Raw genomic sequence first — 20,544 nt, forward strand, 5'->3', positions numbered from 1 at the left:
CTAGCAGGGGGGACAGCATTCCCCTAATTTCCTCTACTGTGAATCAGTCCCAAAATGGGATTTTTGACTTACCGTAAAATCCATTTCTCTGATGTTCATTGATGGACACAGCTTCTCATCTTCTTGACTATGTGGGTTATATTGCCCCCCACAGGAGTAGGACTTTATGGTAAGTCAACAATCCTATTTTCGCTTTCGTTCTTTGACAGACAAAGCTCCTCATCTTCTTGACTACATGGGACATCCCAAAGCAAAGTGTCAAATGGGGGGGGGGGGGGGGTGGAAACAGCAAGAGAAAAATACTTCCCAAGGTTAAACATAGCCAACCAGGTAACATGGAGTTCAACCATAAAAACTGGAGCTTGTCTGAAAAAAAAAAAAACTAAAAACACCCTCAAAGAGGACCAAGTCCTCTAAACAACAGCCTGCAAAACCTTGCAGCCAAAAGAAGCATCTACAGATGTCAACACATACACCTTATAAAACTTTGTGACCGTGTGCACAGACGACCAGCTAGCGGCCTTGCAAACCTGCATCACTGACGCCTGATGACGGAAGGCCCAGGAGGCACAAAGCACCCGAGTACCGAGTAGAGTGTGCCTTAACAGGGAAAGGATGAACTTGACTCTTAATGGAATAAGCCTGAACCACAGTTTGTCTGATCCATCTGGAAATGGTCGCAGCAGAAGCAGCAAACCCTTTTGTGAGGTCCATCCGTGAGGACAAATAGGGGGTCTGACTTTCTAAAAGACTTGGTAGCTGTCAGGTACACCCTTACTGCCCAACCGCATCCAGGGAATGAAAGGCAATTTCCTTAGGATGCTTAGGCCTGGGACACAGGAAGGGCAACACGATGTCTTCATTCAAATGAAAATCAGAGACGACCTTTGAAAGGAACGACAGACATGGACGAAGAACCACCTAATCCCTGTGATGCACCAGGTAAGGCGGACAAGATAGCTCCGACACTCTGCACGCAGAAGTAATAGCCATCAAAAAGTCGACCTTTTGGGACAATGTAAGCAGGGGAACCTACCGAATGTTTTCAAAGGGAGGCTTCTGGAGAACTGACACCAAATTGAGGTCCCACGGCGGCAATGGAGACAGCACTGGAAGAACCAAGTGTCTCACTACCTGGAGAAAGGTACGCACGAAAGAGTGTGTGGCCAACGGACGTTGAAAGAAAACTGCCAAAGCCGAAACATGGCCCTTGATGGTACTCAAGGCCAGGGGCTGTTCAACCCCTTGGAGGAAAGCCAAGACCAGAGTCACCGAAAAGGAGCGAGGATGAACCTTGAGGGATTCAAACCACGCAATGTACATCTTCCGTGTACGATGGTAAATCTACCTAGAAGATGATTTTCTAGCTTTTAACCGTGTAGCAATCACTGACCCTCTATCCTTCAGCACCTGGCTTTCAACAGCCAGCGACTGTAAAGCAGGAAGGAATATTGGCCCTTTCGACAACAGATCATCTGAGAGGAAGTCTCAAGGAGCCACCAATGCGTCTGTGGCATTGGCTAGAGGATCCTGAGATGGTGCCACTTTCCTGTTGAGGCGAGAGGCCAACAGATCCACATCGGGAGTACCCCACCGGAGTCACAGCCGATGAAACACCTACGGATGAAGTGACCATTCCCCCTGGTCCAACGCCTGTCGAGGTAATCCGCCTACCAATTTTCCACCCCTGGAATGTGCACAGCAGAGCGGGCTGGAATGAATCGTTCTGCCCACTTTAGAGTGCTGGCTACTTACCAAACCACCAGGACACTTCTCGTGCCCCCTTGGTGATTGACATAGGCCACGGCCGTTGCGTTGTCCGATTGAATCCGTACCGGACACCCCTGGAGGTAACATGTCCAATGATCCAGACAGTCTGATCGCTCAGAGTTCCAGTACATTGATCTGTAGCCTGGACTCTTCCAGGGTCCGGACCCCCTGAGTACACACTGTGCCGAGGACGCATCCCCACCCAGACAGACTGGCATCCGTGGTGACGCCTGTCCAGTACAGGGGAAGAAACTATTTGCCCTGACGAAGTGCCAGAGAACGAAGCCACCAAATCAGGGACCCCCTTGTACTCTCGCTCAACAGGATCAAATTGTCTAGAGACTGAGGATTCTTGTTCCATTCACCAGAATCTCTTTTTGCAGAGATCTCGTGTGGAACTGTGCAAACAGAACCGCCTCGAAGGTAGACACCAACAGGCTCAGTACCCGCATGCATGACCGAAGAGTTAACCATCTGCTGGACAGCAGAAGCTGAATTTCTGAAGTTTTTCCAGAGGAAGAGACAGTCTGGCTGAGGCCGAGTTCAGAGTCAGACCCAGATAGTCCAGGCTTGTGGACGGAACCAGAGCAGACTTCTGTAGATTCAGAATCCAACTGAACTCCCTCAGAGTTTGCAGAGTAATCTCCAAGTTGTCCAACAGAGCAGTCAAAGACTCGGCTCGCAAAAGCAGATCCTCCAGCTATCCCAGTACCGCTATCCCCCCATTGCGCACCAGGAAAAACCTGGTCAGGAGCAACTATAAACAAGCCCCCCTTAAGAGCATGTGTCAACAGCCAGTCTATAACCTCACCCAGGGGAGGGTGACCTGGGGGCCCCACTGTCCCAGGGAGGGGCCCAGGTCCAACCCAAAACCCTCCAGGAGTAGAGAGGGGACAGCTACTTACCATACCAGGATCAGGGTGGGCACCCCTCCTGACAGACCACCGCTCCATCGTAATGTGGGTGCTGTCGGCCAGGAGAAACGCTGCGACTGCGGCTGTACGAGTCCTCGCAAGACGTTCAACTTGCAGGCCGCCCACTGGGGCTATGTCGCAGCCTAACTAGTGCGAAACTGCAGTCTGCCCGCTGGCCAGACTGGGGGGACCCTCTGGAACTAGATTATCTAGTCCGTCGCCCAGTCCAGCAATTGACTGTAGATTTTCACAGGAACAAAATAAAGCAAGGAAAAAACCTTAGTTACTTACCGGTGACGGTATTTCTAAGAGCCTTTCAGGACAGCACCTGGAGAGAGCGCAGCTCCACCCAATCCACAGGAAACACTGCAAATAAAAACTCCTCCTCTTCCACCATGCCTCAGTCATATAGTAGCCTCCGACATGCTGGAAAACAAACTACCACAGGTTAAACATTTACAAATTATATTATAAACAAAACCAAGGGGGGGTAGCTGCTGCTGTCCTGAAAGGCTCTTAGAAATACCGTCACCGGTAAGTAACTAAGGTTTTCTCAGATCGCCTTTCAGGACAGCACCTGGAGAGGATAAGCGAGTAACTTACACTTAGGGTGGGACCACTGCCTGCAGAACTTTTCTGCCAAAGGCTTGATCCTGAGCTGACAACAAGTCCAACCTGTAATGTCTAATAAAGGTTGAATAGCTGGACCAGGTAGCTGCCTTGCAGATTTGATCAGGCGAAGCACCGGCCCTTTCAGCCCATGAGGTTGCCACAGACCTTGTAGAATGCGCCAAGATGCCTTCTGGAGGTTCTTCTCCTTGAGCTACATAAGCCTGTTCAATTGCCCATCTGAGCCATTTGCCTAAAGTGCTCTTTGATGCTTTTTCTCCTATACGGGACCCTGAGAAGATGACAAATAATGCATTTGTCTTTCTAAATTCCTTAGTTACCAGAAGGAACTGAAGTAAGCATCTCCTCACATCCAAGGTATGAAAGGATTCTTCCCGAGTATTACTAGGAGTTGAGGAGAAAGTTGGTAAGACAATTTCTTGTGATCTATGAAAAGATGAAGCAATCTTTGGAAGAAAGGCTGGGTCCGTTCTTAGGACTACTCGATCTGCAAAAATTGTCAAAAAAGGGTCTGAAATTGAGAGGGCCTGGATCTCACTGATCCTCCTGGCCGAGGTTATTGCTATCAAAAAGATAGTCTTCAAAATTAAATTCTTCAGGGAAGCCTCTTTTAAAGGTTCAAAAGGAAACTTAGTCAAACCTTGTAACACAATGGTCAAATCCCATTTGGGAAATACTTTAAGGGCTATTGGCCTGTTGCGGGCTAATGCCTTGAAAAAACGAATGATTAGAGTCTCTTGGGACAAAGTCTTTTCGAAAAAAACTGAAAGAGCCGCTACTTGCGTCTTTAAAGTACTTGCTGCTAGTCCTTTCTCCATTCCCTCATGGAGGAACTCAAGCACTGAAATTAAATTTTTTAATTCAAAATTTTTGCTGGAACACCAAAAGTTGTATTTTCTCCAGACTTTCAAGTAAATATCCCTAGTCACCTTCTTCCTGCTGGAGAGAAGGGTGGAGATAACTTTTTCTGACAGGCCTCTGGCTCTCAAGATGTCTTCTTCAGTAACCACGCTGTCAGTTGTAAGCGGTCCAGTTCTGGGTACACTAGGTTCCCCTGTGTCAAAAGATCTCTCCTGTACGGAAGTTTCCAGGGAGGTTCTGAGGCAAGATTCAGCAGGAGGGCGAACCAAGGTCTCTTTGGCCAGTAAGGTGTAATCAGAATCAAGTTGGTCTTTTCTTCCCTGAACTTTTTGAGAACCAACGGAATCAGTTGGAATGGAGGGAACGCGTAAGACAAACGGAAGTCCCATGGATGGGCTAGAGCATCCAAGCCCCAGTCCTGATCCTCCCTGTGTAGGGAAAAGAATCTTTGGACTTTGTTGTTCTGTTGACAAGCGAACAAATCTATTTGGGGAAGACCCCAGACTTCCACGATCTGCATGAATACTTCTTGATTCAGACTCCATTCTGATTCCAACACCTTTTTCCTGCTCAGCAGATCTGCTAGAAGGTTTTGTGACCCCTTCAGATGCACCGCTGTCAGAGAGGCTAGATTTTTCTCCGCCCAGGAGAGTAGCTGTATTGCCAGATCTGATAGCTGTCTGCTTCTTGTGCCTCCTTGCTTTGACACGTAGGCCACTGCTGTCATGTTGTCCGACAGAACTTGCACATGATGGCCCCTGTCTGTTGAAAGGACCAAAGACCCAAAAGGATGGCTTTCAACTCCCGCCAGTTGGATGATTTCCTGGACTCTGCTTTGGACCATGTCCCTTGCATCGTCCGGCCTTCCAGGTGGGCTCCCCAACCCCACGAACTGGCATCCGTCGTCAGACGTTTGTTCGTCTGGAAAGTCCATTGCAGACCTTCTTCCAGATTTCTGGAATTCCTCCACCACCACAGAGATCTCTTTGCTTTCGTGGAGATTCTGATGGATTTCTCCAGATGTTCCGGGTATGACCAACTCTGCAGAATGTCTCTCTGGAGAAGACGGGAATGCAGTCTTGCCCACTGCACTGCAGGGATAGCGGCTGTGAGCAAGCCCAAAGCTGCCATGGCCGACCTGACAGTAACCTGATGATTGGTTTGTAATCGAGCAACTGCGTTCTGAGTCTTCTCGATCTTCTCTTGAGGTAGAAACCCCTTCTGGAGGACCGAATCTATTCTGTATCCCAGAAATTTTATCTGCTGAGATGGAATCAAGCTGGATTTCTCCAAATTCATGAGCCACCCCAGACTCTCTAGGTGGTCCTGAGTCTCCTGAAGGTGTACCAACGTCTGGCTCTTGGACTCTGCAAAAATTAGCAGATCGTCCAGGTAAGGGACAATTGAAATACCCCTCAGCCTTAATGGCTCTAGGGCATCCGCCATTACCTTGGTAAACACCCTTGGAGAAGATGAGAGGCCAAAGGGGAGGGCCCTGAACTGCAGATGCCAGACCGATTACCCGAGATTGACCGCCAGCCTTAGGAATTTCTGGCACTCCTGATTTATTGGGATGTGCAGGTAAGCGTCCCTCAGATCCAAGGATGCCATGAAACAGTTTGGGGACAACAGTTTGGTCACTGAATAAATGGTGTCCATCCTGAAGTGCTTGTACCGAATTGATCTGTTTAGGATTTTCAAATTTAGGATCATTCGGTACTTGCCTGAGGGTTTTTTCACTAGAAAGATCTGAGAATAAAACCCACGGCCTTGTTGCCCCTCGGGGACTTGGATAATCACTTCCTGTTGAATCAGCTCTTGTAAAAGAGACATCATTGAGGAAGCCTCTTCCGGATCCCTTGGAAGGGGAGTAACATGGAATCTGCTTGGAGGTGTCTCCGAAAACTCCAGTTTGTATCCTTGAGCCACTATATTCTTTACAAAGGGGCTTGCGGATACCTCTTCCCAACGTGGGAGGAACCATAACAGCCTTCCTCCCACTGGAAGACTGTTGTCACTTGCTTTTATTGGCCTGGTCAGGTGGTCTAAAGAGGACTCCACCTTTCCCTTTGCCTTTATGGGAGGTCCATCTTGATCTCTGATCTTGTTCACGACCTCTGTTGGTTTGTTGAACAGAACGAAATCTCTTCTTAGGAGGCGATTTCTTTTTTGACGGAAAGGCCTTCTTCTTATCCGCCGTTCTGTCAAGAATTGCTTCCAATTCAGGCCCGAAAAGCAAGTCACCGGCAAAAGGTAAACCACAGAGTTTCACCTTAGAAGCTGAATCACCTGTCCAGGTTTTCAACCAGACCGCCCTCCTGGCAGAGTTGACGAGGGCTGCTGACCTGGCAGACATTTTGATAGACTCAGCAGAAGCATCGGCCATATATTTTACTGCCTTTAGGAGCAGCGGAAATGAATCCAGGAGATCTTTCCTTGCTGTTCCAGCCTCCACATGCCCTTTAAGTTGTTCGAGCCAGCACTCAAGATTTCTGGCTACCACCGTGGAGGCCATGGCCGGCTTAAGGCTGGACGTAGAGGAATCCCAAGCCTTTTTAAGGAGAGAATCTGCCCTTTTATCCATGGCGTCTTTCAGAACACCCATGTGAGTTCTTTAAATGAAGATATGAATTCATTATTCTGCTGACTAGACTCTTCCTTCACAAGGTCAGCAATACATGCTTTACAAAGTGGCTTCACCCAGGAATCTCTGAGTGGATTCTTGCATGAAGGGCATTTCCTTGATGCTGGGGCTCTTGTCTTCACTGTGGCTTTAACCTAGTAAAGAAAAAGCCATCATGAAAGCCCAATAACCACTATAAAAGAAAACCACCACCTAGTGATTTCTTGCAAGGGAGAAAATCGTGACCCACACCAAAAAGGATCAGAAGAAAAGACTCCCAGATGCATATATATCCTGTTAGACTGGGAATAGTTACTCAGTCTACAGGGCAGGCTCCAAAGGAGGAAGGAAGAAACCCCACAATAAAAGCTCACACAGTAAAGAAAAAAGAGGCACCACTGCACCTCTCCTACCTGAGCTTGGCCGGCGCTGGCGGTGCCTGCTTCCACCGTCGCTGCAGACTTTTCCTCCATGTTGTTGAAAAGCGCAGCTTGCTGGCAGATCTCTCCATTTAAATACCGCTTCCCGCGTCCTCCTCTGTGGACCGGAAGCGGAAGCGCCGACCTCGTGACCTGCCTCTGACCCCTGCGTGTATTGCGGTTGGAGCAAACGCCGCCACGCCCCCACCGGAAGTCCCGTCCACCGGAAGTGACGCCGCGCGTCCCCGGGATCAGAGTCCGAAAGTGCGGGAGATTCGAATGCCAAAAGCGGCTCCCCGCCCGCCGACCGGCCGAAGCGCGGACCTCTGACGCCCGGACCGGATCCTCCGATGGGTTTCAGCTCCCCTGAGCGAACGAGGTGAGAGGCTCCGGAGCATACCCCCTTTGACACTCCAGGGAGGGGAGCTGGGATGGTCTCCATGCTGAAACAGCAAACAAAAACTGGGCAACAAATCCTTCTCTCCCCCTGGAGAGAGTGCAGCCCTTCCACATAGCTCCTGCAATGCTTCCACCATGGCGGAGGAAACACAAATGACTGAGGCATGGTGGAAGAGGAGGAGTTTTTATTTGCAGTGTTTCCTGTGGATTGGGTGGAGCTGCGCTCTCTCCAGGTGCTGTCCTGAAAGGCGATCTGAGAAAATTCTGTTTAACAAGAAAAAAAAAAAAAAAAAAAAAACTAGGTCCCTACTCCTGACTAGGCAGAAAAAACTGAGTGCCTATAGGTGAGAGTGGGTGTATAGCCCCTGGGAATGCCCATAGGCGTAGTCAAGCTTTTTCCTGCCTAGTGTCCTACTCCTGTAGGGGGCAGTATAACCCAATGGTTAAGAAGAATCGGGAGCTGTGTCAGTCAATGAGCGAAAGAAAATTCTATTTAAAAATAGAAAATTGCCAGGACTAAAGATCCCAGCAAGGAACTAGGTCCTTACTCCTGACTGGACAGAAAAAAACCTATAGCAGACAGGACAGAGTACCTATAGCAGAGAGTGGGAGTATACCCCCTGGGACTGCCCCATAGGCGTAGTCAAGTTCTTTTCTGCCTAGTGTCCTACTCCTGTAGGTCGCAGTATAACCCACATAGTCAAGAAGATGAGGAGCTGTGTCCGTCAAGAAACGAAAGAGAAATTACGGATTCTGATTTGGTTGTTCAAAATAAAGGTCTTAGACCTCAAATCTATCAAACCCAGTAAGAACTCCTAAGTACCGATCACCAGTGGCATGGAAATGGGAGTAGAGTAGGATAACATAAGACAAATCAGCTTAGTCAGAACCGAGAGCATGGTACCTAACAAGGCGTGGGATTTGATGTTTGGTGGCAGGGCCAAGGACTGCAATGGGAGGGTGTGTAATGGAAGTTGGACATATCCTGCTAAAGCCCCACCCAGCCTCTCTCCAAAGTGTGCTTGATCCAGGCCAAGGTTCTTGTTAAGTGTACAGCATAACAATATTTATTTGGATCTGGGAATTTTATATCTCCACCCTACTTTGGCAGGGCCATAAGACAATATGAAATTAGTTTAGTTTTATAGCCACAAGGAAAGTTCAAATATTCTGCTTTTACAGCTCAGAGGAACAAGCACAGAATGGCCACCGGGTGGGTCTGCAAGAGGTACAAAAGTCCCAGTAGAACGGTCATCTTCAGGATTCAGTTCCTCCCAAAAGAAGCGAAAGATGGTTAAATGCCAGTGGTTGAGATTTACTTTGGTAGTTGCTAGCCAAGGAACAAAATTCTGCCGAATATCTCCCAGGATAGAAAGGGTAAGGTAGATGCCCAAACATCTGATTTTGTTACAAACCCACAAAAAGGAAAAGTTGTGCTGAATTCTTTCCAATGCAAGTTCACGTTTAAGGCTTCAGACTAGTGCACATTTGTTTTATAATTGGACATGGCAGGTCATGAAAAATAACAGGTTGTTGGTGTGGGCCGCGACCTTCTGATGTGCAATAAAAGTATTAAATAGTGTTGACCTGCTCTTACTAAACATGCAAAGCAATTCACAATATTAAGGCTCCATGTACACGGGACGCTGGAAATGGCCGTTTAGGAGCAGTTGGGCGTTTTTTTCAGAAGCCCCTGAACCCATCTACATTTTATCTTACCTGTCCATGTACACCAGGTCGTTTACAGTCATTTGCAGGCAGTTGCGTTCAGGGACTGTTTTTAGAACGCAATTATTTGCGTTCGAACGTGTGTTTCCCGGCGTTTCAAACGCACAAACGCGTCCGAACGCGATGACCCGCGTTTAGCGTTCGCGTTTTTCCATTTTAAAGGGGAATAATTTTTTTGACCTCTAGGAACGGTTCTAAACGCAAATGCCCGCTAAACGCGGGTACAAACGCGACCGAACGGACGTTTCAAACGTCCTAAAAATTCCAGCATTCAAAGGGACTTAACAACGTCCCGTGTACATGGAGCCTTACAGAACAACCTCACTAAACACAGTGTGCCTCTTAAAATAATCCTGTGTATTTAAAAACTAAAAGTGCTTACCCCAAAAGTCGATGCACAGAAGTGCAATATTATAAGGATTCATAACACAGTATACATATTCATAATGATGCAAAAAAAAAAAAAAAGAAACCGTACAAAGAAATCAAATAATATAAATTATGTACACTCATTACAGTAAGTGATACCACCACCCCAGTGTTGAAAATCCTAAAGTGCAGAATAATGAAAATTTTCTGATGTGCACTATCGCTGGGAATACCCTGGATGTCTGGGTTACCTCTGATACGGCAAGGCCTTCAAAACAAGCACGAAAATCAGAGGAAAGAGAGGACATCCCAGTTCTAAAGCGTTTTTGAAGCTTGTGTGCATCCTCAAAAATGCCATGGCTGTCAACATGAATAGACTTCAAATATGTCTGCAATTGTTCATCTCCCTTATATTGAGGATAGGGATTTTAGAAGTTTAAAGAGGAAAGATAGGATTGTTTGTTTCCGTTTTGTATTAAAATTATACTAAAATCAGTTTTTTTTTTTTTTCCATTAAAAATAACAAACATGTTATACTCACCTCCTCTGTGCAGTTGTTTTGCACAGAGCAGCCTGGATCCTCCTCTTCTCAGGTCCCTCTTTGGTGCTCCTAGCTCCTTCCTCCCACTGAGTGCCCACACAGCAAGCAGCTTGCTATAAGGGCACCTGAGCCGAGCCGCAACTCCTTGTGTCCATTTAGACACCAGGCCCTGGTTCAGATCCACCCCCTCTCCCCTGATTGACTGACTTTGATTAACAGCAGCAGAAGGCAATGGCACTGCGGTCTCAGCCAATGAGCGGGGTCCCTGACAGCCGGTTCTCTAATGTAATATCGCTGGATCGAGATGGGCTCAGGTAAGTATTAGATGGCTGAGGGGGGCTGTTGCACACAGGTGGTTTTTTTTATCTTAATGTAAAGAATGCGATAAGATAAAAAATCTTCTGCCTTTAAAACCACTTTAAGCTCACAGGAAGCGATAAAGACACACATTTCTAACACACTAACAGCAGGTCGTTTCTGTACCGATTATACAGTATTCCTATTTTAAAAAAAGGAAAACAAATGCGACAAAGTCAAAAGACTAGTAAGCTACAATAAAGGTTTTGGTTTGGGTTTAGCTGAAACTATGATAGGTTTGTGTTCAATCTCCTCAAAGTGAGGTAAAATCCCACCTAGGACAGCGGTCACCAAACCCAGTGCTCACATTGGGATATTTCTTGGTTTTGTTCTACATACCACTGTGCAGTTTTCGATTACTCTCAGGTCTCTGTTAGAGTGAATTTACCTTAAGGATGCAATGCCAGCTATACAAACCCAAAAAAAAGGTTGTGACACTTTCATACCCAATAAAATAAAGTTCAAATGAATGGGCTGCCTAATCACAATGTATATTAGGGTGTAATTTAGTGTGCATTAAACACACACCACAATGGACATAAGTAGCATAAATGGACCTTAAACAATGGTCTTAGAAATTAAATGTACAATCCCCAAAATACTTAAAGATTTATAGCAAAAAGTTGAAATTGGTCACTGGTAGGTATACCTTAGGGCAGGGGTCTTCAAACTATGGCACTCCAGTTGTTCAGGAACTACAATTCCCATCATGCCTAGTCATGTCTGTGAATGTCAGAGTTTTTTACAATGCCTCATGGGACGTGTAGTTCTGCAACAGCTGGAGGGCCATAGTTTAAGGATCCCTGCCTTAGGGTATTCAAAAATGCATATCCAGTGGATCACGTTTGTTAAGTTAATTCTAAAGTGACATGGAAAAAAAAAAAAAAAAGGGATGCATGGAATATATGTGGCGCCAGCTAACATTTCAAGTTACAGCTAGTTCATTTTAAAACAGTATCAGTTTACCCCAGGCAAAAAAGTAGCTTAAAACAGTCTAAACCAATTACAAAACAAACTCACATATTTAAAGTGCAGCACATTAATCTTCACCTACTCCCACGCAGGTGGGAGTGTAATGGATTTCAGATTAATACAGTAGGTGCAACACAGAAGGCGTGTTGTTCATTTATTTTCTAGAATACTAAATAAATGACATTTAACAGGAGGGAAGACAGATTATACCAATGTCAAACCAAAAAACACAGCACTTACAGCATATTCCTCTGGAGTGACCATGAGGACGTCAAACACGACAGCATCAAAGCTTTTCTTTAGAGCAGCTGAGTCTTTATCACTCAGGGATTCTGAGCTGCTGCTTTTCTGTTAAATAATAAAAAAAAGCATATTAGTCAGCAGTCTCCCGGAGGAAGCACATAAATGGAGGTTAAGCCTATATGAAATCCACAAGGTAATGCATACAGGAAACTATTTTTGATATGGTGAAGAATCTGCAAAACAAATACAACTACCCCATTGACTACCCTACACTGCAGAAAAGTACATTAAATAGAAAAGTAGAAAAACTGGATTTTTGTCTTCCCTTAAAATCCTTTTATCTGATGTTCATTGACTGACACAGCTCCATATCTTCTTTGACTCTGGGGTTATGCAGCTCTCCATAGGAGTAGGACTAAGTGGAAACAAAACTTGACCACGCCTCTAGGCTGTCCTAGGGGGTATACTACCCAATTCCTGCTATAAGACTTCATTCAGTTTGTAACAAGCAGTGTCAGAAGAAGAATACATAACCCAACTCAGAGGGGTGGGTGCTGTGTCTGTCAAACATCAGAGAAAAGGATTTTACGGTAAGACAAAAATCCAGTTCTCTCTTTCGTGCATTGACAGACATAGCTCCATATTTTTTTTAACCCTGGGAACGTCCCAAAGCAGTTACAACACGAGGGGTGGGAAAAACACAGCAATGCACACAATTCCTAAAAAGGGCTAAACATAGCCAACCAGGTAAACCAGGAGCTCAACTAGGAACTGGAGCTCACCACTCAGAAAGAATACACCCTAAAGAGGCAGGAGCGTCTGCAAAACCTTGGTGAATGTATGCACAGATGACCATGTGGCCACCTTGCACACTTTAACCACTGACGCCTGATGACAGAAGGTCCAAGAGGCACTAAGCGCCCTTGTGAATGAGCCTTAACAGGGAAATGAGGATCTTGACCCTTAATGGAATAGGCCTGCACCACTATCTGCCTGATCCATCTGGAAATGGTCACAGCAGATGCGGCCTGCCCCTTACGAGTTCCCTCCATAAGGACAAACAAGGAATCCCATTTCCAAATTGCCTCAGTTGCCGCCAGGTACACCCCAATTGCCCGAACCACATCCAGAGAATGTATACACTTGAAACCCTTCCGGATGAAGAGACCATTCGCCCGGGCTCAGGTAGCCCACCTACCATTTTTCCACTCCTGAAATGTGCACAGCAGAGAGGGCTGGAACATAACGTTTTGCCCACTCTAAAATGCCAGCAACTTCTCTAGCAACTAGGGTATTTTTTGTGCCCCCTTGATGATTGACATATGCCACAGCCGTGGCATTGTCTGACTGAATCCTTACCACACACCCCTGTAGATGATCCGTCCACTGGGACAGACAAAGCCTGATCGCCCGAAATCTCCAGGATATTGATCGGCAGACTGGACTCCTGAGTCCAAACCCCTCGAGCTGAATCAATGCTGAAGACACCTCCCCCCACCCGGACAGGCTGGCATCCGTAGTAACCACTGTCCAGTACAGGAGGAGAAAGGACTTCCCTTGTTGAAGCACCGGCGAACGGAGCCACCAAAGCAAGGATCCTCTTATACCCCGGCTCAACAGGATCAGATTGTCGAGAGAAAGAGGATTCTTGTCCCATTTAGCAAGAATATCCATTTGCAGAGGCCTGGTATGAAACTGAGCAAACAACCACCTCGAAGGGGGAGACCATCAAGCTCAGCACTCGCATGCACGTCCTGAGAAACTACCAACGGTTGGACGGACAACAGGAGCCGAATCGCATGCTGCAACTTCAGCAGTTTCGCCTCCGGGAGAAACATCCTGGCTGAGGCTGAATCCAAAGTCAGTCCCAGGAAGTCCAGTTTGTTAAATGGAGTCAGAGCTGATTTCTGAAAATTCAGCGTCAAGCCGACCTCTTGCAGAGTTCCCACAGTGATGTCCAGATTGTCTTTTAAGACAGATGGAGACTCTGCTCGCAGGAGGAGATCATCCAGGTACCCCAGTACTGCAATGCCCCTCTGCCTGAGCAAGGCTTACACCAGGCCAACACTTTTGTAACACCTGAGGAGCTGAGGCGAGACTAAAGTGGAAAGCCACAAATTGATAATGTTCCTCTTCCACAGCAAAACGAAGAGAACGCTGATGCACTACATATATTGGGATATGAAGGTAAGCGTCCTTGATATCGAGAGAGGCCAGAAAATCATCTTGATGAAGGGATGCCACCACCGTGCGAATGAACTCCATTCTAAATTTCTGAACCCGAACAAAGCGATTCAGGGCCTTGCCTTCCTTCCTGGAAACAGTAAACAGATTTGAATACAATCCCTGAAAATGTTCTAACTCTGGAATCGGGACATTTACTCCCTGAGACAGCAGATCCTGCGCTGCCCCATAAAGGCCCTGCAGCCAATCAAGGGACAGGCACAAGTTGGAAGGAAAGAACCTTGCCGGAGGAAAGGACCGAAACTCGATTTTGTAACCAGACCTAATCAACTCATGGTCCCATTTGTCTGGAATGAGCAAGGTCTACGGGTTTGGAAAAAAAGTGAAGATGTTCCCCCCCCCCCCACCCCAGATACGGGTGAGGGTGCCCCTTCAGGCAGAGGAGGGCTTGTCTGCGGGACCAGTGGAACCCGCTTTCGATTTACCAGCCCAGAGTCTCTTGGAACCCCCCGCAAAATTACGGGTGGACTTTTGTCCCTTGTCCTGCAAGCCGGCGGGACGAAAGCGTAGTTTGCGAGCCGAGAAGAAAGGACCAAGTTTACGACGAGGCTGTTTGCTCTTGGCAACCTGTGGAAAAAGTGTACCCTTACCACCATAAGACCTTTATTGATCTCTTCCATAGAAGCACCGAACAAACGTTCTCCTGCAAATGGTAGATCAGTCAGCACTTTCTTGGATGCCTGGTCAGCCGACTAGTACTTTAACCAAATCACGCAGCGGAGGGTCACCGCAGTCACAGACACTCTGCCAGCCAACGGGGCCTGGCGTAAGAGCTTTGCCCATTCCATTAAGGTCTGGGAAACCACGGTGATAACAAACACCGGCCTCAAAATTGAACCCGCCATGGTGAAAAAGTTATTGGACCAGATCCTCAGCTCTCTTGTCCACAGGGTCCTTACAAGAATCTTCAACCGGAAGGAGCGTGGCCTTATTTTATCTGGAAACCTGAGAGTCCACCACTGGTGGAACCGTCAGTGTCTTGAAAAGAGACTCCTCACAGGGATATCTCCTAGCGAAATGCTTCAGTATTCCAACCATGCGTTTCCGGGATCCCCACTGACTAGCAAAAATTACATCGTAATAAGCAGGAAAGGGGAACACCTTAGTCAGCTTAGCTGGCCTACGGATGCCAAATTGCACTGGTGCAACCAACGCAGCATCAGCTGTGTCCTCCAATTTTAAAGTTTCCCGTACAGATACAATCAGTGCCTCCACAAGCGCCTTTTCATGTGCGGCTGTAGTGGAAGAGGAACAATCCTTACTGTCAGAGCACTCAGGGTGCGTGGACGCAGCCCAGTGGGTTGACTCGCGCCTGCAGCAGCAAAATCCACCTCAGACTCTGAGGAGGCAGAGGATAGAGGTGAGGGCGGTGGGTGCTTCTTGCTAGGCCGCTTTTGAAAAGCCATATCAACCCTTTGGTACAAGTGACTGTAGGACCTCCGTTATGGCTGCCAGGGCAGACTGAGATCCAAATGGGCCCCGCAGCTTCTGAGAATTTTTTTTTTTTTTTAACAACCCTCCCGCACACCGCAACTGCTGTGGGACTGCAAGACCCAGCGCACCAGCGGGGCTTCTATAGCAGAAAAAGGTAGTTATATACCCGCAGGGACTCACCACTACCTATTCAGAGCTGAATACACAGAGCCAAGCTGCTTGCATTGCTGCGATCAGAAAAGGAAGGCAAAGCGCAGTCACTGCCACTAGAGACCCACCGCCGCATCACCGCTCCACAGGCTAAAAGAAAATGGCCGCCACACTGACTACAATGGGAAACTCCAAAAACATGGCCGCTAGACTACACAAACATGGCAGCCGAGGCTGTATACAATCACCCACAACAAAATTTTGGCGCCATTCAAGGCATCGGGGCAGTCAGGACCTGTACAGGTACTTGTAGTCCACCAGTGAGGGGTCCTCAAAGGGGAGAGGGGGGGCACTACTCACCACACCTGAGAAACTGAGTGGGCACCGCTCCTGACAGACCACCGAGCCATCTTTGAATTGGGGTGCTGCAGGCCAAAGGTACAATGCGACTCTGGCCGAGACCAGGGTTATGCGTCCACGCAAGGTGTTCTACTCGCCAGCCAGCCCCTGTCCAGTGGGGCTATGTCGTGGCCAACCTAGCGCAGAGCTAATAGTTGGTCACGCTCACTGGCAAGACTGGGAAGACTGTAAAGATCTAGGATATCCAGTGCGTCGTCCAGTCCAGCAGCTGATTGTAGTTCTCACAGGAACAGAAAATAATAAAAAATCAATTTAAAATAGGGAAAAATGCAACGACCGCAGATCCCAGCAGGGAACCAGGTCCTTACTCCTGACTAGACAGAAAAAAGAAAAAAACCTAAAGTCCTATAGCAGGAAGTGGGAAGTATTCCCCTAGGACAGCCTTAGAGGCGTAGTCAAGTTTTGTTTCCACCTAGTCCTACTCCTGTGGAGAGAGGCATAACCCCAGAGTCAAAGAAGATATGGAGCTGTGTCAGTCAATGAACGAAAAAGAAAGTACATTAAGAAGTTAAAGTATAGTGTTATCAGGGCTCACATTTTGAGTTATTACAGTTTACCTTAAAATGAACCTGAGGCCAGACTTCAGACATTAAAGGATAAGTTAACCTTTCGGAACATGTTACATCCATTTTTAGAGTGGAACATGTAACAGTTCCTACTCCAGCAGCCTCTCCCCCCCCAATCTCGCTTCTAATTGTGACAGGTCACCGATCTTCTCCCCACACCCACTGTCACAATTTGAAAAGAGCGTGGCTCTTCCCACTTTATTCTTTCACAGAGTTATGTGATTGCATGAACTACAAGTACTGACACAGCCTTAGCGGCTGATGGCTTGTAGTTCTCAAACTACCAGGGCACTAGTGAGTGCTACACAGACAGACAGTCTGTAGAAGCCTGAGATTGAAAATGTAATCTGCTGATCGCAGGTGCAATGCTTTACAGCAGGCATGTCCAACCTGCGGCCCGGGGACCACATGTGGCCCGGAACCCCAGGCAATGCGGCCCACTTCCCCCTGACAATTTTTTTTTTTTTTGCTGGGGAAGGAAGGAAGTCGGGTCGGGGGCATGGCCACAGCGGCTTCCAACTAACGGTAGGCAGAGGCTGCCTTGGAGGGGGGGGGGGGGGGGGAGGAGGCAAGCATGTGCAGTGTTTGACTCCTACCACCATGAACACTTCAAACCACTGAAGTGGTCATGGTGGTTAGAGTGTTCCTTTAATATCTATCATAAGAAGTAAACCTCTGTATACTGATTCCATTTCATTTGATCATCCTCTAGCTGTGTTAAATTAGTGCAGGGGGTGCGGCGGTGCGGGAAGGGTGCAGCGGCATTTTATTACTTATATACCTTAACTATAGTATATATTTTATATGCGGCCCAAGAAAATTTCTCTACACTCAATGTGGCCCAGAGAAGCCAAATGGTTGGACACCCATGCTTGACAGGCTCCGAGAAGAAAAAATAAAATTTTTTTCTACCTGCAAAAAAAAATTTTTTTTTTTAGAAAGGTTAACTTATCCTTTAAAATATTTACATTTTTTTCAACAAATTAGTTTTAAAAGGAGCCCTCGATCTTTGTAGCTGCAGGTTCTATGGAGTAATTCCCCCTCAAAGATCACAACAAATACTCAACATTTTGTTTTTTAAAAAGCTTGTAATTAACCGTTTACATGGAGGTGGTTGTCAGTCTGGCAAGCCCTTGGAAGCAAATAAATAGTGCCTTGAAAAAGTATTCACCCCCTTGTTTTACCTATTTTGTTACATTACAGCCTTAAATTCAATGTTATGTTGATCTGAATTTTATGTGATGGATCAGAACACAATAGTCTAAGTTGGTGAAGTGAAATGAGAAAAATATATTCATAAAACTATTAGAAACAGAAAATTGGCATGTGCGTATGTATTCACCCCCTTTGTTATGAAGCCCATAAAAAGCTCTGGTGCAACAAATTCCCTTCCGAAGTCACAATTTGTGAAATGATGTCCACCTGTGTGCAATCTAAGTGTCACATGATCTGTCATAATAAATACAAAAAATGTGCTGCGCCAGACGTGCACCAATAAACAAATTATGTTAATATAATCAATAACTGAAGTCCATAAAAGCTGTGATTTTGCTCAAAATCCAATAAATGTGCATTAGTGTCCAAGTGTCCAAATCAGAAATGCAATCTGGTGAAGAGTGCTCACCAATCTGTGAAATCCCTCCACCTGCTAGATTGGCCTCTCACTTTCAAACAGGACCCAGACGGGCCAGCAAAAGCATGTACTGAGGATATCAGACTCCTGGAAAGACACTCCAGCCTCTCACCTCCGGAGGTCTCAAGACACGGGACATGCGATGCAAAATATAAAAAGGGAAAATATAGTGCTCTCCGTTTCAACAATCAGGCTTTGAGGAAAATAGAAGTTTACTCACATGTACAGGGCACTTCACCGTGCCTGCTGTTATGGCAATAGTTAATAGCGTGTGTCACTCGAGAGATGTTCGGCTTTTGCTGGCCCGTCTGGGTCCTGTTTGGAGGTGAGAGGCCAATCTAGCAGGTGGAGGGATTTCACAGATTGGTGAGCACTCTTCACCAGATTGCATTTCTGATTTGGACACTTGGACACTAATGCACATTTATTGGATTTTGAGCAAAATCACAGCTTGTATGGACTTCAGTTATTGATTATATTAACATCATTTATGTTTATTGGTGCACGTCTGGCGCAGCACATTTTTTGTATTTATTTTGATATATTGTGGGATGTGAACACGATTGGTGTTTGCTGGCGGCTATATTTGTTTTATGCACAGTGATATTCAAGCACTTTTTCAGTATATTATTCACGCACAGTGTTTTTACCTATTTTGAGTGTTATATCACATATTTGGTTTTGCGCTGATAGTTTTTTTGTTATACATGATCTGTCATACCTAGACACCTTTTTTGAAAGGCCCCAGAGGCTGCAACACCTAAGCAAGTAGGGGACAATGTTGTTGAGAAGTACAAGTCAGGGTTAGGTTATAAAAAAAAAATATCCAAATCTTAGATGATCCCCAGGAGCACCATCAAATCTATAATAACTAAATGGAAAGAACATGGCACAACAGCAAACCTGCCAAGAGAAGGCCGCCCATCAAAACTCCCGAACGGGGAGAGGAGGGCATTAATCAGAGAGGCAGCACAGAGACCTAAGGTAACCCTGGAGGAGCTGCAGAGTTCCACAGCAGAGACTGGAGTATCTGTACATAGGACTACAATAAGCCGTACGCTCCATAGAGTTGGGCTTTATGGCAGAGTGGCCAGAAGAAAGTCATTACTTTCAGCAAAAAACAAAACGGCATGTTTTGAGTTTGTAAAAAGGCATGTGGGTGACTCCCAAAATGTATGGAGGAAGGTGCTCTGGTCTGAGGAGACTAAAATTGAACTTTTCTGCCATCCAAGAAAACACTATGTCTGGCGCAAACCCAACACCTCACCCAAAGAACACCATCCCCCACAGTGAAACATGTTGGTGGCAGATCATGCTGTGTGGATTTTTTTCAGCAGCCGGGTCTGGGAAATTGGACAGAGTTGAGGGAAAGATGGATGGTGCTAAATACAGGGATATTCTTGAGCAAAACCTGTACCACTCTGTGCGTGATTTGAGGCTAGGACGTGGGTTCACCTTCCAGCAGGACAATGACCCCAAACACACTGCTAAAGCAACACTTGAGTGGTTTAAGGGGAAACATGTTAATGTGTTGGCATGGCCTAGTCAAAGGCCAGACCTCAATCCAATAGAAAACATGTGGTCAGACTGTTCACAAGCGCAAACCATCTAACTTGAAGGAGCTGGAGCAGTTTTGCAAGGAGGAATGGGCAAAAATTTCAGTGGTAAGATGTGGCAAGCTCATAGAGGTTTATCCAAAGTGACTTGGAGCTGTGATAGCCGCAAAAGGTGGCTCTACAAAGTATTGACTTTAGGGGGGTAAATAGTTATGCACATTGACTTTTTCCTGTTATTTTGTCCTATTTGTTGCTTGCTTCACAATAAAAAAAAAAAAAAATTCTTCAAAGTTGTGCGCATGTTCTGTAAATTAATGATGCAAATGCTCAAACAATCCATGTTAATTCCAGGTTGTGGGGCAACAAAAACAAAAAAAGCCAAGGGGGTGAATACTTTTGCAAGGCACTGTATGGGCTTGGATTTCAAAGACGCTGTTATAAATTTAACAAGGACTTTCACTGCAGTGCCATCAGCTACAGAGGTCAGGGAGGGCTTGTTTTAGGGTCAATTACCGTTTCTCATAAGAATATAAAAGTTTGATGTCCATAGTCTGGTCAGAGGTTTCCCTAAAGTAGTACTAAACAGTCAGCTTTTTTTTTTTTTTTTTAATGTATGCACTGCTCTCAAGCAGCGCAACATGCTCCAGTAAATTTTAATGCCCCAATGTGTGCCCAACATTTACATAACCACACACACACACACACACTTTCAGGT

The 20,544-nt window shown here is 46.3% G+C and overlaps 1 protein-coding gene across 4 annotated transcripts in view; it reads right to left on the minus strand.

Moving 5' to 3' along the window:
* Positions 1 to 20,544, minus strand: part of RALGPS2 (Ral GEF with PH domain and SH3 binding motif 2) — a 360,414-nt gene that overhangs the window by 323,771 nt on the left and 16,099 nt on the right. For all 4 annotated transcript variants that reach the window (XM_082265240.1, XM_082265239.1, XM_082265238.1 and 1 more), the window contains exon 2: positions 11,824 to 11,931. In XM_082265240.1, the coding sequence (XP_082121366.1) occupies positions 11,824 to 11,931 (108 nt within the window). The remainder of the gene's footprint in view (positions 1 to 11,823; positions 11,932 to 20,544) is intronic.

This window comes from Pelophylax lessonae, assembly GCF_965119305.1.
Source record: "Pelophylax lessonae genome assembly, chromosome: 8".
In the NCBI taxonomy this organism is placed as follows: domain Eukaryota; kingdom Metazoa; phylum Chordata; class Amphibia; order Anura; family Ranidae; genus Pelophylax; species Pelophylax lessonae.